This window comes from Salvelinus sp. IW2-2015, linkage group LG15, assembly GCF_002910315.2.
Source record: "Salvelinus sp. IW2-2015 linkage group LG15, ASM291031v2, whole genome shotgun sequence".
NCBI lineage: Eukaryota > Metazoa > Chordata > Actinopteri > Salmoniformes > Salmonidae > Salvelinus > Salvelinus sp. IW2-2015.
This window is the reverse complement of record NC_036855.1, coordinates 48451223-48471099: the sequence shown is the minus strand read 5'-3', so window position 1 is coordinate 48471099 and position 19877 is coordinate 48451223. Positions and strand designations below refer to the sequence as shown.

The following is a 19877-nucleotide window of genomic DNA, read 5'->3' as shown; positions in this document are numbered from 1 at the left end:
TTACAGACTCAGACAGGGAGAGGTTGAAAATGTCAGTGAAGACACTTGCTAGTTGGTCAGCACATGCTCGCAGTACATGTCCTGGTAATCTGTCTGGCCCTGCGACCTTGTGAATGTTGACCTGTCTAAAGGTCTTACTCACATCGGCTGTGGAGAGCGTGATCACACTGTCTTCCTGTACATCTGGTGCTCTCATGCATGTTTCAGTGTTATTTGCCTCGAAGCCAGCATAGAAGTAGTTCAGCTCGTCTGGTAGGCTCGTGTCACTGGGCAGCTCTCGGCTGTGCTTCCCTTTGTAGTCTAATGGTTTGCAGGCCCTGCCACATCCGACGAGCGTCAGAGCCGGTGTAGTACGACTCAATCTTACTCCTGTATTGATGCTTTGCCTGTTTGATGGTTCATCGGAGGGCATTGCGGGATTTCTTATAAGCTTCCGGGTTAGAGTCCCGCCCCTTGAAAGTGGCAGCTCTAGCCTTTAGCTCAGTGCGGATGTTGCCTGTAATCCATGGCTTCTGGTTGGGGTATGTACGTACGGTCACTGTGGGGACGAAGTCATCGATGCACTTATTGATGAAGCCAATGACAGATGTGGTGTACTCCTCAATGCCATTGGAGGAATCCCGGAACATATTCCAGTCTGTGCAAGCAAAACAGTCCTGTAGCTTAGCATCTGCTTCATCTGACCACGTTTTTATTGATCTAGTCACTGGTGCTTCCTGCTTTAATTTTTGCTTGTAAGCAGGAATCAGGAGGATGGAATTATGGCCAGATCTGCCAAATGGAGGGCGAGGGAGAGCTTTGTATGCATCTCTGTGTGTGGAGTATAGGTGGTCCAGAGTTCTTTTCCCTCTGGTTTCACATTTAACATGCTGATAGAAATTTGGTAAAACTGATTTAAGTTTCCCTGCATTAAAGTCTCCGGCTACTAGGAGCACCGCCTCTGGGTGAGCGTTTTCTTGTTTGCTTATGGCAGAATACAGCTAATTCAATGCTATCTTAGTGCCAGCCTCTGACTGTGGTGGTATGTAAACATCTACAAAGAATACAGATGAAAACTCTCTCGGTAGGCAGTGTGGTCTACAGCTTATCATGAGAAACTCTACCTCAGGGGAGCAATAGCTCGAGATTTCCTTAGATATCGTGCACCAGCTGTTGTTTACAAAAATACATAGACCCCCGCCCCTTGTCTTACCAGACGCCGCTGTTCTATCCTGCCGGTACATCGTTTAACCAGCCAGCTGTATGTTGATGTTGTCGTCATTCATCCACAACTCCGTGAAGCATAAGATGTTACAGTTTTTAATGTCCCTGTTGGTAGTTTAATCTTAAGCGTAACTCGTCGATTTTATTGTCCAAAGATTGCACATTTGCTAGTAGAATTGAGGGAAGTGGGGGTGTATTTCGATCGCCTTTGACTTCTCAGCAGGCAGCCCGCTCTCCGGCCTCTCTTTCTCCGCCTCCTCTTCACGCAGACCACGGGGGTCGGGGCCTGTTCCCGAGGGAGCCGTATATCCTCCGCCTCGGGCTCGTCAGAGTCGTGAAAGAAGAAAAAGGATTCTGCTAGTCCGTGGTGAGTAATCGCAGTCCTAATGTCTAGAAGTTATTTTCGGTCATAAGAGATGGTCGCGGCAGCATTATGTACAAAATGAGTAAAAAAATAAGTTACAAACAACGCAGATAAACAAATGAAAAAACACAATCGGTTAGGGGCACATAAAACGTCTGCCTTCTGCTCCGGCGCCATTTTAGGGTCCCTCCATTACCACCAATGGTCTCACTTATCTCAGGGATTTAGCTACTGTGTCTATGCATTAACTCTGAGGGATTAACACAGGTTCATTATCACCAACACAAAGTCATTAAGAAAAAAATCCATATGCAAAACTAGACACAGATATGCAAAACCATACACAATGCACTCTCATAAACATTACAGGGATACATACGAATGCATGCATAATGGGGCGCACAAGGCAGATCTACACAAAAATATGTGGAGCCGCACTCTCCCTTTCTCTTAGTCTTTCTCTCTCTCTCTCTCTTACGCTCACACATGCACACACACATGGACACACACACATACACACAAACACACACACATGCACTGCAATCAGTGTCTCACATGTGTTAATAGATCGGTAATGCTTAGGCTCTTCCTCTCTCCCACTAGCAGTGTTCTGAGCACTGGGATCAATGGGAAATTCTTCCACGGGAAGTCTGTAATCTCCCCAACACAGCCCACCAACTCCCTCTTCATGAAATGTGCACACACACGCACACAGAAACACACGCGAATACCACCAGCACCACAACCACTGAGGCCGATGTATTATGTAGATGATATAGTATATCGGGTTTATTGTCTGAAGAACCAGAAACACAACGCGCGCACACGCGCACACACACACACACACACAACAGACCACACACACCACACAAAACAACAAACACAATAAACACACACTAAACACACCACACACACACACACACACAACACACACACAACACACACACACACAACACACACCACACACACACACATAAAGAGGGGCACTGTATGAAGAGGCTTCGTCAACTGATGTGCTTTCATACTGACCCTGAGCGAGCTCAGCTCACCCATCCATTTCACCACTCCACAGAGGGACCTGGCCCTGAACACTGTCTGCTGCAGTATCATTCCTCAGTGTGTGTGTGTGTGTGTTGTTTGTCTTCCTCTTATCTCAAGAGGACCCAATGGAATAAGTCCCAGACTTTATTGTGTGTTATCCTCAATGATTATACCTCATGTGCACGTCTGGCTTTTTCAAGTTACATGTGTGCTGTTTTGGTCGAATGAATAAACATGAAACTAAACTTCGTGTTCGTGTGTGTGTGTGTGTCTGCGTGTGTATTGGTATGTGGCCAGAGGATATACGAGAAGCCTCGTAAATAAAACTGTGAGACCTCTAGAATTGAGATACACTGGAACCAGTGATGGTTTCATTAGTGGACCCCAAGACTACTAACGATGTGGCTGCAGTGTATGATGCGTGTGGGTTAGAGAGATACGGATGAAAGCTTCTCCTGAGTTACAGAAAACTGGAGATGTGGCGTCGATTGATCTGTTCTTTAAAAAGAAGTCTTCCCGTGTGATAGACAACGACTAAGGTCATACGTTGAAGACTGTCCCAGGCACTCAATAACATCAGAGACCTCAACACCATACATCAGCTGAAGTCAAACAAGTGCTCATGCGGACGACAGTGTGGACATACAGAAATCCCGCAGGCTAATCGTACGGTCAAGAGATACAACTCAACCTCTCTCGTCTCACGAGATGTCCAAGGAAGGCGCAAACTGACTGTCATTCTACTCGCTGCATCCTCGAAATTATCGGGCAAACGCAGCACGCCACACGCAACACGACGCCCCATCCACCACGCCACGACACCCACGCACACCACACACGCACACGCACAACGCACACAGACCACACACACACAACACAATCACACCACACAACACACACACACACACACACCACACGACACACGCACAACACGACACCACGCGCAGCACACAGCACACCACACACACCACACACACACACATCCATTAACGACCATCCGGGCTCTCTGACCAATACAATCGCTGGCCTGCGGTGGCTGAGCATATCTCTAATGAATCGTAAGGATTGATTAGGGGAGCGCTCGTATGCAGCTCTTCCAAATCCGCGTTAATTGAGAATGCATACGAGCCCAGGCCATGGAGAGGGACGGTCAATTGGACTCTCAGAATCAAAACCTGCCATCTGTTTGCTTGAGTACGAGCGTGTGTCGGAAACGTTAGCGAACTGCAAATCCTGCTGTTCAGAACCTTTTCCAATTTGTTTGCTCATGCTCAAAGCACACTGAGGAGAGCTATCAAGGACCTCCCAGGCGTCCTTCCATAGCTTGTGAGAGCAGTCTATTAGAGGTAGAAGAGAAAGAGAGATGGGGATGGAATGTACTTGTTTTAGTTTCGAATGAGCTCTGAATGAGTCTGAGCTGATTACTGCAACAGAGTTGTGCTGGTTGGCGTAATGCGAGTTGGCTGAGATATTCTGCGTACACATTGGGAATACCGGGTATTTGCTGCAGTCACGCAACACTCATTAGATCGAAGACCGCATGTTTATGATTGTCACTATAGTGTCATGTTAAACATCCCTTATAGGAGAGGAAGATTTGATTTGAAGGATGGATGAATATAGTCCCTCCGTTGAAAGCTTTTGATTGTTTATTTAGTACAACTCGTAGTTTCCATCTAGCTTCCAATCGAAGCGTATCTATTGCAAACACTGCATGTAAAATAAACGACTTCATGAGTTAGTCTTCACTCTGTAACTCCCAGGTCTCCTCGTGTATAAATGATAAGTAGCCGGCTGGGAGAGAGCATATGAAGGCCATTCAATTTCATATAGAGTCTGGAGGTGACGGGCTGCGCATATAGCTAGCTGAGCGTCTTCCCTGTTCCCAGCTGAATGATGATGACACATTACACAGATACATTTAGCTAATACTAGCAAGAGAAGAGAGAGAGAGAGAAGAGAGAGAGAGAGAGAGAGAGGAGAGAGCGAGAGAGAGAGAGAGGAGAGAGAGAGAGAGAGAGAGAGAGAGAGAGAGAGAGAGAGAGAAAAAAAAAAATAGGGAGGTTGGAGAGATGGAGAAAATTGGGAGACGAGAGACGAGAGAGAGGGAGGGAGGGAGGGAGGGAGGGAGGAGATTCCAAAGGAATAGAGACATTGTAAATGCCATAGAACATTTGAAATGACTCCAGTCCCTTAGAATTGTTGTGTTTATTGTAAATGTTTCATTGTTTATTTCACTTTGTTTATTATCTATTTCACTTAATTGGCAATGTAAACACGTTTCCCTGCCAATACCTTATCAAATTTAATTCGAGAGGAGAGGAGGAGAGAGAGAGAGAGGAGAGAGAGAGAGAGGAGAGAGAGAGAGAGAGAGAGATGAGAGAGAGAGAGAGAGAGAGAGAGAGAGAGAGAGAGAGAAGAGAGAGAGAGAGAGAGAGAGAGAGAGAGAGAGAGAAGGGGAAGTGATGGTGCTGCAGGGAAAGCAGATTAAGGTCAGCTGTGATTCATCAAGTAAGGCAGATGCTTCTTTGTGGCGGATTGCAATCTGTATTCTTTAATTTTCCCCTTTTTCTCTTAGCCTCCTCACCCGCTGCGACACCTCCTCAGCGACACGCGCCATCTCTCTCGCTCTCAAAGGGCTCAGACATAGACACGCACAAGCAGCTCTGCACACATGTGCACGCACAGCAACAAACACGATATAGACTCATAGAGCTGTAAATGCAATAAATCAGTCACAGCATACACACACACCACAAACACAACACACACGTGTGTAAAAAGGTACTCAGTTCAGTATTAAACAATTAACCAATATGGACACATTAACTAAGTCCAGCCACTCGTTGAGAGCAGAAATGAAATTATTCTAGTCAGAAGAGACTTTAAGACCAAGATCACAGAAACCTCTACAGTGCTTCTCCTATTAAACCAGCACAAGAACAAACGTCCTCTCACTGTCAACAGCGTTTGTTTTCAGCAAACTTAACATGTGTAAATATTTGTATGAACATAACAGGATTCCACAACTGATACATAAACTGAACAAGTTCACAGACATGTGACTACAGAAATTGAAATAATGTTCCTGAACAAAGGGGGGTCAAAATAAAAGTAACAGTCAGTATCTGGTGTGGCCACCAGCTGCATTAAAGTACAGGCAGTGCATCTCTTCCATTGGACTTGGAAGACCAGATTTGCCAGTTTTGCTGTGAGATGTTACCCCACTATTCCACCAAGGCACCTGCAAGTTCCCTGACATTTCTGGGGGGAATGGCCCTAGCCCTTCACCTCCGATCCAACAGGTCCCAGACGTGCAATGGATTGAGTATCGGCTCCTTCGCTGGCCATGGCAGAACACTGACATTCCTGTCTTGCAGGAAATCACGCACAGAACGAGCAGTATGGCTGGTGGCATTGTCATGCTTGAGGGTCATGTCAGGATGAGCCTGCAGGAAGGGTACCACATGAGGGAGGAGGATGTCTTCCCTGTAACGCATAGCATTGAGATTGCCTGCAATGACAACAAGCTCAGTCCGATGATGCACACCGCCCCAGACCATGACGGACCCTCCACCTCCAAATCGATCCGGCTCCAGAGTACAGGCCTCGGTGTAACGATCATTACTTCGACGATATACGCAAATCCGACCATCACCCATGGTGAGACAAAACCGCGACTCGTCAGTGAAGAGCACTTTTTGCCAGTCCTGTCTGGTCCAGTGACGGTGGATTTGTGCCCATAGGCGACGTTGTTGCCGGTGATGTCTGGTGAGGACCTGCCTTACAACAGGCCTACAAGCCCTCAGTCCAGCCTCTCTCAGCCTATTGCGGACAGTCTGAGCACTGATGGAGGAATTGTGCATTCCTGGTGTAACTCGGGCAGTTGTTGTTGCCATCCTGTACCTGTCCCGCAGGTGTGATGTTCGAATGTACCGATCCTGTGCAGGTGTTGTTACACATGGTCTGCCACTGCGAGGACGATCAGCTGTCTGTCCTGTCTCCCTGTAGCGCTGTCTTAGGTGTCTCACAGTACGGACATTGCAATTTATTGCCTTAGCCACATCCTCAGTCCTCAAACCTCCTTGCAGCATGCCTAAGGCACGTTCACGCAGATAAGCAGGGACCCTGGGCATTTTTCTTTTGGTGTTTTTCAGAGTCAGTAGAAAGGCCTCTTTAGTGTCCTAAGTTTTCATATCTGTGTCCTTAATTGCCTACTGTCTGTAAGCTGTTAGTGTCTTAACGCCCGTTCCACAGGTGCATGTTCATTAATTGTTCATAGAACAAGCATGGGAAACAGTGTTTAAACCCTTTACAATGAAGATCTGTGAAGTTATTTGGAATTTTACGAATTATCTTTGAAAGACAGGGTCCTTATTTTTTTCTGAGGTTATATTTTACACATACATCCCCCCTCTCCGTCTCACACAACCAATTTCCTGCCATCATGACATATTTTCTACACTTATCTGGTCTCACCAGGTGGTCCTCTAACAGCCGCTAGCCCCCCACTCCTCAACCCTGCCACCATCCCTCCATTCGCCACACCCCATCCATCCCTACCACCTTGACTGTCTCCCTCTCCCCCCCTCCCATCTCCACCATCTCCCTGGCTTACAAATTCTAAATGTTCCCTTAGGACTAAAGTCTGGATGCCCTACCCCTTGCTGGGCCCAGGGACGACACACACACAGGCGCACGCACACACACACACAAACACGCACACCCACACTCACAGACATAAAATGCAATTGACACTGTACAGTATGCCTCTGCCCACACACATGTGTTGTACATCAATGGACATCAATGGACATCCACACCTCTGTGTATGTTCTAACCCCACAGCTTGTGTCACTTTAGGAGAAGTGAAGACTCCACAACAAGATCTCACGGTCTCACTTCAGTATTCAACATTTGTCCAGGCGGGTGTGGATAAACATCCATGGGTGAAGTTAAAGTAGGTAAGGGTTAAGGCTGTATCACATCCGGCCGTGATTGGGAGTACCATAGATGGTGCACAATTGGCCCAGCGTTGTCCGGGTTTGGCTGGGGTAGGCCGTCATTGTAAATAAGAATTTACTTACTTGCCTAGTTAAATAAAGGTTAAATAAAAACAATTTAAATAAGGTTTGGGATAGGGTTCAAACATAAAAAACTTGACAGTTAAGTTTAGGCATTAATTCGAAGTGGTTGAGGTAAGGGTTAAGGTTTGGGAAAGGGTTCAAACTGAAGAAAGAAAATTACCAAAATCAAGTGCCCAGAACTGGGATTGAACCAACAATCCTCAGAGTTGTAGCTCACGTTTTAAGCCCTTCCTCTATCCCCATCTACAACACCCTAACGCAAGTCTACTCGATGGTAACAAGCACTCGCGTTGCGCCTAGTGGATGATATTGACATTGCATGCATGCACAAGGCATCTCCCGACGTCCTGGGGACCTGGAAAAACGTCTAATACTGCAGTGGATCTGGTGTGACCTGGCTGCATTATAGTATAGCTATATCCATAGAGCAGAGTAGGACGTTGTAATATGGAGTGAGATTAGATGATTGTAAATATATAGAACATGCGACTACAGTTATGTTGTATAATTTGCAATGACTCTCACTCAATATTCTTAGTCTAAATGCCAGGGATGACATCATTATCTCAGAAGGGTGCTGGTGATGATGTTAGGTGGTGTACTCTGGCTCTGCACCTTCTCGTCTCCTCCGGTCTCTAAATGTCAAGTCTCTGGTGCTCAGACTGTCTTCAGCTGTTACAAACGCACCATCAGTCTAGGACCACACACACACACACACGCACACACGCACACGCAAATGCAGAAGCACATGCAAATGCCATGCTAATACTGCTACAGAAGCCAGAGAGAGAAGGAGAGAGATGAGTGAGACAAACAAAGAGGAAGGAGGGTTGGAGAACAGTGTTAATCCCAACATGAGAGAGAGTAGACGAGAAATACGTTTTGTCGTTCATTTTCGGTGAAGGGAGAGAAGGGAAATAAGCTAGAGGCCAAGGGAGTACGGAATGAGGGGTAGAAATACATGGCACGTGTAACTCGTGCAGACACACACACACACAACACACACACACACACACACACACACACACACACACACACACACACACACACACACACACACACACACACACACAAACTGAAAAGATGAAAAAACAGATGTAGTGTACCTGCGGCAACGGCCTTTTAAACAAAGAAACACATCAGGATTCAGGAGTACACTTGCGTTGAAAATCAAACCTTTTGAAAATGCAAAAAAGTATGAATGAGTTTTGAGGCGAGACAACAGAGGAAGGGAATATGTTTTCAACATGTTGTTGCCTCGGAGTGCGTGTGTGGTGTGTTGTCTGGTGGATCTGCCTTGTGTAGGGGGAAAGACAGACGGCCAATAACTCATGCTGGAAAGACGTCATTTTCTCCCCTCCCCTTTTCAAAGCCAATCACTCCCTGTTCCTATGACAACAAGCCCCTCAGATGTTGAGACTGGGAGAGTAGAGAGAGAGAAATATAGAGAAAGAGAGAGAGAGAGAAAGAGAGGAAAGAAAGATTTGAACACATTTGAAACATAAAGCCTGATAGAACGAGGGGAAAATGTGTCATTCAACTCAAACTAACTTCAGACACACATACACACACAAACACACCCTAATCAGAGTTAACGACCCATTAACCAACTAAACCAAGGCCGTGGAAATGAAGAGTGAGAGGGTTAAAGTGTTGAGTAGGCCTGATGGGTGGAGTAATGGTCCTCTCTCTTCTCTCTCCCATTCTCTCCATCCCACTCGTTCTCTCATTAGGCTGAAAGAACAACATCAGCGGAAAGGAGAGGCAGCAGCTCTGAAATGGCCCGTTTAGCTGACTGCACACACACACACACACACACACACACACACACACACACACACACACACACACACACACACACACACACACACACACACACTGTACACACACCGTACACACTCACACACACACACCATATGAGAGGGCAAGAGTGTGTTTGCACTTTCACAAATTATTACATATTTTTTTATTTACAGTATTACTGTATACACACACAGATCTTACCAAACTCTACTTTCCACTGCCTTGGTGAGTGCACGGTGCACACACACGCATGTGCAGACTGACAAAACACACACACGTTTAACTGCCCTTACCGAGGGGTGACAATGGGAATGAGGGAAAGTAAAGCATGTGCTTTGTCAACAGAACATCTCCCCCACTACATCCTAGTGGGCCCACTGGAGTCATGATATTTAGTCCACAGACACACACACACACAACACACACACACAACACACACAACACACACAACACACACACACACACACACACACACACACACACACACACACACACACACACCAGCCAGGGTGTTTTTTATTAAGAACATTTGTCACCCATGGCTGCCTGTAACCCTTTCTCTATGCCGTGGACAAAGCAGTGTGACAGTGCCAAGCACCACACTAACCTCCTGCACTGGTACACCATCTATCTCACTCTATTGAGGTGTTGGCACTGCTGAAGTGTGTGTGTCTGTGTGTGTGTGTGTGGGCCAGCGTGCGTGCTAAGTGTGTCATGATGATCTCATCCTGTGCGTGTTTGTGGTGTGTGCGTGTGTGTGCATGGTGTGAGCACATGCAGCATGCTGTACGTTTGCGCTGCAACCCATTCAAATTGAATCTGCCCACGATCCAATTACATCCCAATGAGATGCTTCGGCGTGATTTCCTGAGATGGAGAATATGCTGCATCCCACGAAGGGTAATTATACTAGATCGGATTAAGGCCTGCTCCATTCTCCTGACTCCCATGGTATACTCCACCATAAGGGCTTGTTATTGCAGAGAAGCAGAGTCGAGTCTGGCTATTGATGAGGACTGGTCTAATGAGGAAATGCAGAAGAGTTGCTCAACATATTTTGCCGTTCATAGGCCCCAATACTCACACACTGACATAGAGATGCACACACAAACACACATACCCATACACATACACCGACACACAAAGACAAAGAGCTATGAAAGGTTCGGAGGGCATCTCTATCACTCTGTTGAACATAATGGCACTATCCCTGGAAAACCTCCCGTCAGACACCGCAGGACAACACTCTACTCTCTCTACTACAGTAACAGGAAGTCATATCACCCTCTTTTTCTAACAATAACAACAACAACAGAGGCCGTTATGGCTCTCCATTGTAACAGGTAGTGCCACGCCCCTGGTCTTACCTTCATGAGGACAGACTCGCTGAGTTTCTCCCTGTTGACGATCTTGATGGCCACTTTCTGACACGTGACACAGTGGATTCCCAGCTTCACCAGGCCTGAAACACACACATAGGCAAATAGTGTGTCAAACACACACACGCACACACACATACACAGCAAACATCGTCAAACACATAATAAATGCGACACGGGAAGAGTGTGTTAGTTAAATCCCACATCTGAAACACACACACACACACATGCACACGTGCGCAAACACACACACACACACACAAAGCAAAGAGGGTCAAACACACAATAGCTGAATGAGTAGGGCTGCCTTGTTCAAACCAGTTGTATCAGGTGTTTTTTGTGCTGGGCTGAAACACTCAATGACTCCGGGAACAGAGTTACCTTTGCCTTGTGTATCGAACACTGAAGGGAACCAGAGTTAATGTCATTGAATAGGGATTGTCATTGAGTAGAAGAAAGCCTTAGAGCGTTGGGCCGGTAACCGAAAGGTTGCTGGATCGAATCCACGAGCTGACAATGTCAAAATCGGTCCTTCTGCCCCTGAGCAAGGCAGTTAACCCACTGTTCCCCGGGCGCCCAAGACGTAAATGTTGATCACGGCAGCCTCCCATCACCACTCTGATTCAGAGGGGTTGGGGTTAAACGCGGAAGACACATTTCAGTTGAAGGCATTCAGTTATACAACTGACTAGGTATCCCCCTTTCCCCTTTCCTGGTCATCTCCCTCGGATAAAGAATACACACACGCATACAGATGAAAAGAGAGAGCATCGGTCAGGCCACGACAACACAACAACTCTATATAATAGAAAAACATCCTTCAAAGCTCCTCGTAAAAACCACTGTATCAAGCCACCCGAGGCCCACGTCTCCCATCTCGCCATTGTGCATCGCAAAGTAAATGTCAACTCCTATATAAACAGCAACGCGAAAGAATCAATGCCGAGAAAGCGATGGCTGTATTTTATGACACACACACACACACACACATAACGGCGACATCCATATTTTTCAAAGAGCTGACGCTGGCGATAGGGTGTCACTTTCTACTAAAAGGTCTGTGTCTAAAACATCACCGGATACTGCATACGCACCGTTTTTATTACCTGGCCTACATATTTCAGAGGAGATGTACATATCCTACATTTGACTGGTGATTTCCCCATGGGTTTCCCCAAAGGGGCGAGGAAACTGGGAAACCGGGGCCTTTAAGCACCAGTGGCTTTGAGCCAAGATGGCAGCCGCAGGGCTCTTTTATGTTAGGCAGTTAGAGCTGGAATGGCATCCTGGACGACATTCACAATGTGCCATTGATCTTGCTGTCAGCGGAGCTCGGGGACCGCTGCTCGATTGCCTGGCCAACATGGGTTAGAGACCCCAGCAACCACTTTACAACAGGTAATGAATATTTGATATTGATGTAATTGCCTCGAATAGATTGTGTGTGTGCGTGTGCGTGTGCGTGCGTGTGTGGACCAGAAGTCCCCACAAGAATAGGAAACAAACAAAAATTTGGCCAACTGGGGATATTTTGTTGGTCCCTACGAGGTCAAACACTATTTCTAGGGGGTGTAGGGTTAAGGTTAGAATTAGTGTTAGGGTTAAAATTATGTTAAGGGTTAGGGTTAGGAGCTTAGGTTAGTTTTAGTGTTAGGGTTAGGAGCTAAGGTTAGGTTTTCGGTTAGGGTTAAGGTTATGTTCTTTGGGTTAAGGTTAAGGTTAAGGTTAAGGTTAGGATTAGGGTTAGGGTAAGGGTAATAGTACGGGCTAGGGTAAAAGTTAGGTTTAGGGTTGGGGTTAGGGAAAATAGGATTTTGAATTGGACTGAATTGTGTGTCTTCACAAGGTTAGCGATACAAGACTGTGTGCGTGCACGTGCGCGTGTGTGACGGCACCAAAAGGCAAACACATTAGGAGTGTGAGTCAGTGAAAGAACAGGAAAATATAGGGAATACGGTGAAAGAGATTGGAGAATGGAAGAGAGATGACGTGCGCTCAGTGAAGCTGTGGGCGTTAAAGAGAGAGAGAGAGCGAGTGAGAGAGAGAGAGAGAGACAGGCACATATTGTATTGTAACAAGCTAAATCCCATAAAAATATATATAACAGTATATACTGGATCCAAATGAAAGTAGAATGCGTAAAGTGTATAGATAGACAGTAAAAGAAAGAAGTGATCAACAGTCTCGTAATCCACTTCTGTTGTAACATTGTTGAGGTAAGGAGAAATGAACTTCTGTTGTTGGCAGGATAAGAAGATGAGAGAGGGGAAGATGAGAGGGGGATGAGCAAACATACTGTGCACAGTACAGAGAAGGACTCAGTTTACAATTTACAATGAGCTGTATAGCAGTGAGAGTATGAGCCACTAAGTCAACTCCCCTGATTCTAAGCAAAGACTAGACTAAGACTAGAACACACAACACACACACACACACACTTACACACACACACAACACGCACACACAACAGAAACATATACACACGCAAACACACACACACACACACACACACACACACACACACACACACACACACACACACACACACACACACACACACACACACACACACACACACACACACACACACACACACACACACACACACACACACACACACACACACATCTGACCAACACGACTGAATTAGCAGCACATCCCCATTGATTTCTCCTCCCTCTAACTCCCCTATCCCTCCTTCGCCTGTTAAGATCAATACAACCCAAAGCCCCTCCAGGACGATGTCATCAAAACTCTCAAGGCTAGATGTCCAACCAGCCAAAACCCTAAGGCTCTCTAGTCCGAGAGCTGGGGATAGAACCTGGCTTGAATTCAATAACTGATTAATCTTCTAGATATATCTCACTGCTTTAACTTCAGACAATACTAAATCTACTTACATGTGGAGTAGGATATACTGTATGTAAGCAGGTGGAAAATGAGGAGGCCCATCCATGCTAAACATCCACTGTGTCAATTAGGCTCCTGCTGACATGTTCAATAGTTCCTGTGGGACAGGGTGTTTGGCTGCTGGGGTGCTGTAAGCGTATTGTGTCCATGCAGACACACATCCACGCACGCACATGCACACCCGCACAAATGTTTACGCACGCACATACAGTGGATTCGGAAAGTATTCAGACCCCTTGACTTTTCCCACATTTTGTTACGTTGCAGCCTTGTTCTAAAATGGATGAAATTGCTTTTTTCCTCGTCAATCTACACACAATACCCCATAATGACAAAGCAAAAACAGGTTTTTAGACATTTTTGCAAATGTATTACAAATAAAAAACTGAAATATTACATTTACATAGGTTTTCAGACCCTGTACTCAGTACGTTGTTGAAGCACATTTGGAAGTGATTACAGTCTCAAGTCTTCTTGTATATGATGCTACAAGCTTGGCACACCTGTATTTGGGGAGTTTCTCCCATTTTTCTCTGCAGATCCTCTCAAGCTCTGTCAGGTTTGATGGGGAGTGCCGCTGCACAGCTATTTTCAGGTCCCTCCAGAGATGTTCGAGCGAGTTCAAGTCTGAGCTCTGGCTGGGCCACTCAAGGACATTCAGAGACTTGTCCCGAAGCCACTCCTGAGTTCTCTTGGCGGGTTCCACTCTACCATATAGGCCTGATTGGCGGGTTCTTGGTCACCTCCCTGACCAAGGCCCTTTTCCCCCGATTGCTTAAGTTTGGCCCGGCGGCCAGCTCTAGGAAGAGTTTTGGTGGTTCCAAACTTCTTCCATTTAAGAATGATGAAGGCCACTGTGTTCTTGGGGACCTTCTGCAATGTGTTGATACCCTTCCCCAGATCTGTGCCTCGACACAATCCTGTCTCAGAGCTCTACGGACAATTCCTTTGACCTCATGGCTTGGTTTTTGCTCTGACATGCACTGTGAACTGTGGGACCTTATATAGACAGGTGTGTGCCTTCCCAAATCATGTTCAATCAATTGAATTTACCACAGGTGGACTCCAATCAAGTTTTAGAAACATCTCAAGGATGATCAATGGCATTTCTAGTGTCATAGGAAGGGCTCTGAATAGTTGTGTAAACAAGGAATTTCTGCTTTGTATTTTTAACACATTTGCAAAAATGTGTCATTATGTGATATTTTGTGTAGATTGATGAGGGAAAAACATATATCTTATCCATTCTAGAATAAGGCTGTAACATAACAAAATGTAGAAAAAGTCAAGGGGTCTGAATACTTTACGAATGCACTGTATACACAGACTGTAGGCACGCAATCTTGCAATCCCACAGAAACACACACCAGTACACGCGTACACATGCACTACTGTATACACACATACACTGTAGGCACTATACTTGTGAACACATACACACACACACAAACATGTCACTGCCTGGAGTGATGATGCTCAACTGATCAATGGTGAGAGGTCAGCTGTCAGGGAGGTCAAAGGGTGGGGTATGATCTGGTCATGACCTTTAACATTAACACATCTACATAACCAGCATGACACATCTCACAAATCTCATTACCAACTCAAACCAGGGGTTGGAACCTGTTCAGGGAGCAGAACAGAAAACCGGAAAATAACACCATTTATTGAGGAATAGAATCAGAACCAGGAACTAAAGTGATCTATACTGTTCCGAAAGAGAACCATTATTTTATAATCATGGGAACCAGTTAGTAACGTTCCTTTACGTTCTGGGCATTTTTTTCAGTCCCACAAAAAACGCAACAAAGCCCTCACTCTGTCACTCAGAAACGTATTTCAGTGTCTGCCTGCCAGCTGAAAATCTTTGCCAGTGTGTGTGCATGTAGGCTACCTGCCCCATGTAGGCTATGTCGTGTCTTTGGCTATGTCGGATTAAGTGATATGACATGCTATTCTATAAAATAATTTCTCTGCAATTAATACTAATACCTTCTGTTGGGAGAAGGATGGGCAACGAGGGAAAACCATTCAAACAAATGATATGCCCTCCTAAAACTGGTTATAACTCCATTTCTGTTTGTGATATTAAGATTCTAACAATGGCAGTGTGTTATAAAGACTTATTTAGGAATAGTCAAGGACCCAAGGTGGGCATGATTAAAAAAATGTCAGAGCAATACAAATAAAAAATGATGATCAGTCAAAATGACTGCTTTAGCGGTTCTAGTGTTAAAAAGGAATAGAAAGGAACGATATAAACAGGTTCGAACTGGTTCAGAACTTTATTTTGCAGGTCGGAACAGTGGAACGTAATGGAAAAAAATAACTCAATGATTGGAAAATAACTTTGGTTCCAACGCCTGACTCAAACGAACACTAAAACACATTCATACACGTATGGGTTCAATTGCATGTTTCATATCAAATCCCACAATTCACCGCCTGTTGACTAGACTCATTAAATAGCACCCGCAAAACATCAGTCTCAACGTCAACAGTGAAGAGGCGACTAAGGGATGCTGGCCTTCTAGGCAGAGTTGCAAAGAAAAAGGCATATCTAAAACTGGCCCAAAAAATTTAATATTAAGAACACAGACACTGGAAAGAGGAACTCTGCCTGAAATAGTAGTCATTTTGCTCAGTTGTGCACCGGGGCCTCCCACTCCTCTTTCTATTCTGATTAGAGCCAGCTTGCGCTGTTCTGTGAAGAGAGTAGTACACAGAGTTGTACGAGATCTTCAGTTTCTTGGCAATTTCTCGCATGGAATAGCCTTCATTTCTCAGAACAAGAATAGACTGATGAATTTCAGAAGAAAGTTTATTTGTTTCTGGCCATTTTGAGCCTGTAATCAAACCCACAAATGCTGATGCTCCAGATAGTCTGAAGGCCAGTTGTATTGCTTCTTCAATCAGAACAACACTTGTCAGCTGTGCTAACATAATTGCAAAAGGGTTTTCTAATGATCAATTAGCCTTTTAAAATGATGAACTTGGAATAGCTAACACAACGTGCCATTGGAACACAGGAGTGATGGTTGCTGATAATGGGCCTCTGGACGCCTATGTAGATATTCCATAAAAAATCTGCCGTTTCCAGCTACAGTAGTCATTTACAACATTAACAATGTCTACACTGTACATTATTTCTAATCAATTTGAAGGTATTTTAATGGACCAAAAAAATTGCTTTTCTTACAAGAACATTTCTAAGTGGCCCCAAACTTTTGAACGGTAGTGCATTTGATCATATTACCTAACAACGTCAGACAACGAAGACAATATGATTTCTGACTGACTATAATAAGGCATCCATAGCGAGTTTAAAGTTCAAAGCGATCGTATGCAGTTACTGTGAGTCTACCGAGTATTAACTAGAGCTATCATAACTATAGAGGCATCAGTTCTAAGGACACAATGCCATGAGTCATCTCTTTACAGGCTCTGCTGTGTTTTACCAAAAGAGAATATTTTCAATCAAGTACTGTTGTTCGAAGCCTATGGCCTAGGGGTGCAGTTTGCCACCCACACACACTCACACACTCTGTAGTGCATACTCGGTAGTGGAGTCCACAGTCGAGTGGCTACTCTTCTGCACCACTTCAGGCTGCTATTTTTAAACAGCAGTCGACAGAGTGCAGAACACAGCAAACTGCAGCTGCACGGAAATGTCTTTCTGCCTCCACCAGAACTTGGGTTGATGATGAACATCAATGCAGTTTGGGGAGTTTTCTCAGTGAGGCAAGTTCAAACACGCATGCAAGCATGTGATCAACTATTTCAGATGTCAGGAGGATAGAACATCACAACAACTGAGTGTGTGTGTTCATGTGCATACATGAGTACGTGCGTGCGTGCGTGCGTGTGTGTGTGTGCGTGTGTGTGTGTCTGTGTGTGTGTCTGTGTGCGTGTGTGTGTTGTGATGGAGTTTCCTCCAGAAGGGAAGCATCTGTAGCTGTCACAGGCTGATTGATGACAGCTCTGAATATCTGAAATATGCATTAGTCCTGCCACAGATGGAATCTGTATATTGGCCTATTTACATCCCATTATACAGACAAGGTGTTACACAAACATATCCAAACACACACACACACAAGACTTCTCTTATCACCACCCAGTTCCAATGTAACCTACAGTGCCTTCAGAAAGTATTCACAAACTCTTGACATTTTCCACATTTTGTTGTGTTACAAAGTGGGATTCAAATGGATTTAATTGTTGTTTTTGGTCAACGATCTGCACAAAATACTCTGTAATGTCAAAGTGGAAGAAAGATTCTGACATCTGTCAACCCCCTGAGTCAATACATGTTAGAATCCCCTTTGGCAGCGATTATAGTTGTAAGTCTTTCTTTCTGTGTCTCTAAGAGCGTTGCACACACACTTCATGTGTTGTGAAATCTGTTGTGAAGGTATTGTAATGTTTTTAAAATTGTATAACTGCCTTCATTTTGCTGGACAAACACAAATGTTGCTGGACAAACACAAATACACCTGGACTGTACAATATGTGCACATATTATTTTTTAAATCCTTCAAGCTCAAGTTGGTTGTCGATCATTGCTAAGCAGCCATTTTCAAGTCTCGCCATAGATTTTCAAGCCGATTCAAGTCAAAACTGTAACTAGGCCACTCAGGAACATTCAATGTTGTTTTGGTAAGCAACTGAAGTGTATATTTGGCCTTGTGTTTAAGGTTATTGCAAATTTGTCTCCCAGCGCCTGTTAGAAAACAGACTGAACCAGGTTTCCTTTTGGATTTTGCCTGTGCTTAGCTCTATTCTGTTTATTTTTATCATAAAAAAAAACCTCCCTAGTCCTTGTCGATGACAAGCACACCCATAACATGATGCAGCCACCACCATACTTGAAAATATGAAGAGTGGTAATCAGTGATGTGCTTTGTTGGATTTGCTCCAAACATAACACTTTTTATCATGCTTAAACTTCATTTCATTTGCCACATTTTTTTGCAGTTTTACTTTAGTGCCTTATTGCAAACAGGATGCATGTTTTGGAATATGTTTTATTCTGTACAGACTCAATTAGCAAATCCATGACCTCTCCGGCAACTGAGTTAGGAAGGACACCTGTATCTTTGTAGTGACTAGGTGTATTGATACACCATCCAAAGCGTAATTAATAACTTCACCATGCTCAAAGGGATATTCAATGTGTTTTTTTTACCCATCTACCTATAGGTGCACTTCTTTGCGAGGTATTGGAAAACCTCCCTGATCTTTATGGTTGATTCTGTGTTTGAAATTCACGACTCGACTGAGGGACCTTACAGATAATTGTATGTGTGGGGTACAGAGATGAGGTAGTCATTCGAACATCATTTTAAACACTATTATTTTACACAGAGTGAGTCCATGCAACTTATGACTTGTTAAGCACATTTGTGACCCCCCCACCTGGATTCGGTCTTATGTAGCAACATCAGATTTTCTGTTATTTACATTGGATAAAAGTAGAGACTCAGAGCTACAAAATGGTATATCATACACAGCATGTTTGAGGAATAATGGGAAAGTAATTCTACTTTGAAAGTTGATATACTTGCAGACTCACATTTGAACAAAAGGGCCTTTGAATGTTTTGGTACCTACTGGAGAGCTCTCCTTTTTCTATACCCATTCAGCATTATTCACACCCTCTTAAGCCAGCCCCAACCATCTCTTTAAAGATTCACATGAGGACTAAAAGTGGTAGTAGCCTACAATGTCATGTGAAAGAAATGCTATAACTCCCAGCCACATCCAGTGGTGGAAAAGGAATAAATTGTTTTACTTGAAAAAGGTATAAATAATTTCAAAGTCCTTATATTAAAACAGACGGCACAATTGTATTATAAAAAATATATGTTTTATTGACGGATAGCCAGGGGCACAATGTACTTAAGTATCAAAAGTAAAAATATAAACCATTTCAACTGCCTTATATTAAGCAAACCAGATGGCACAATTGTATTATTATGTATTGATGATAGCCAGGGGCACACTCAAACACTCAGACATAAGTAACAAACAAAGCATTTGTGTTTAGTGAGTCTGCCAGATCAGAAGCAGTATGGATGACCAGGGATG

General features: G+C 44.5%; 1 protein-coding gene across 1 annotated transcript in view; it reads right to left on the bottom strand.

Annotated features, from left to right (window-relative positions):
* Positions 1 to 19877, bottom strand: part of LOC111974396 (serine/threonine-protein kinase BRSK2) — a 174920-nt gene that overhangs the window by 86110 nt on the left and 68933 nt on the right. Inside the window, 1 exon segment of the mRNA XM_070447367.1 lies at positions 10866 to 10960. Coding sequence (XP_070303468.1) covers positions 10866 to 10960 — 95 coding nt within the window.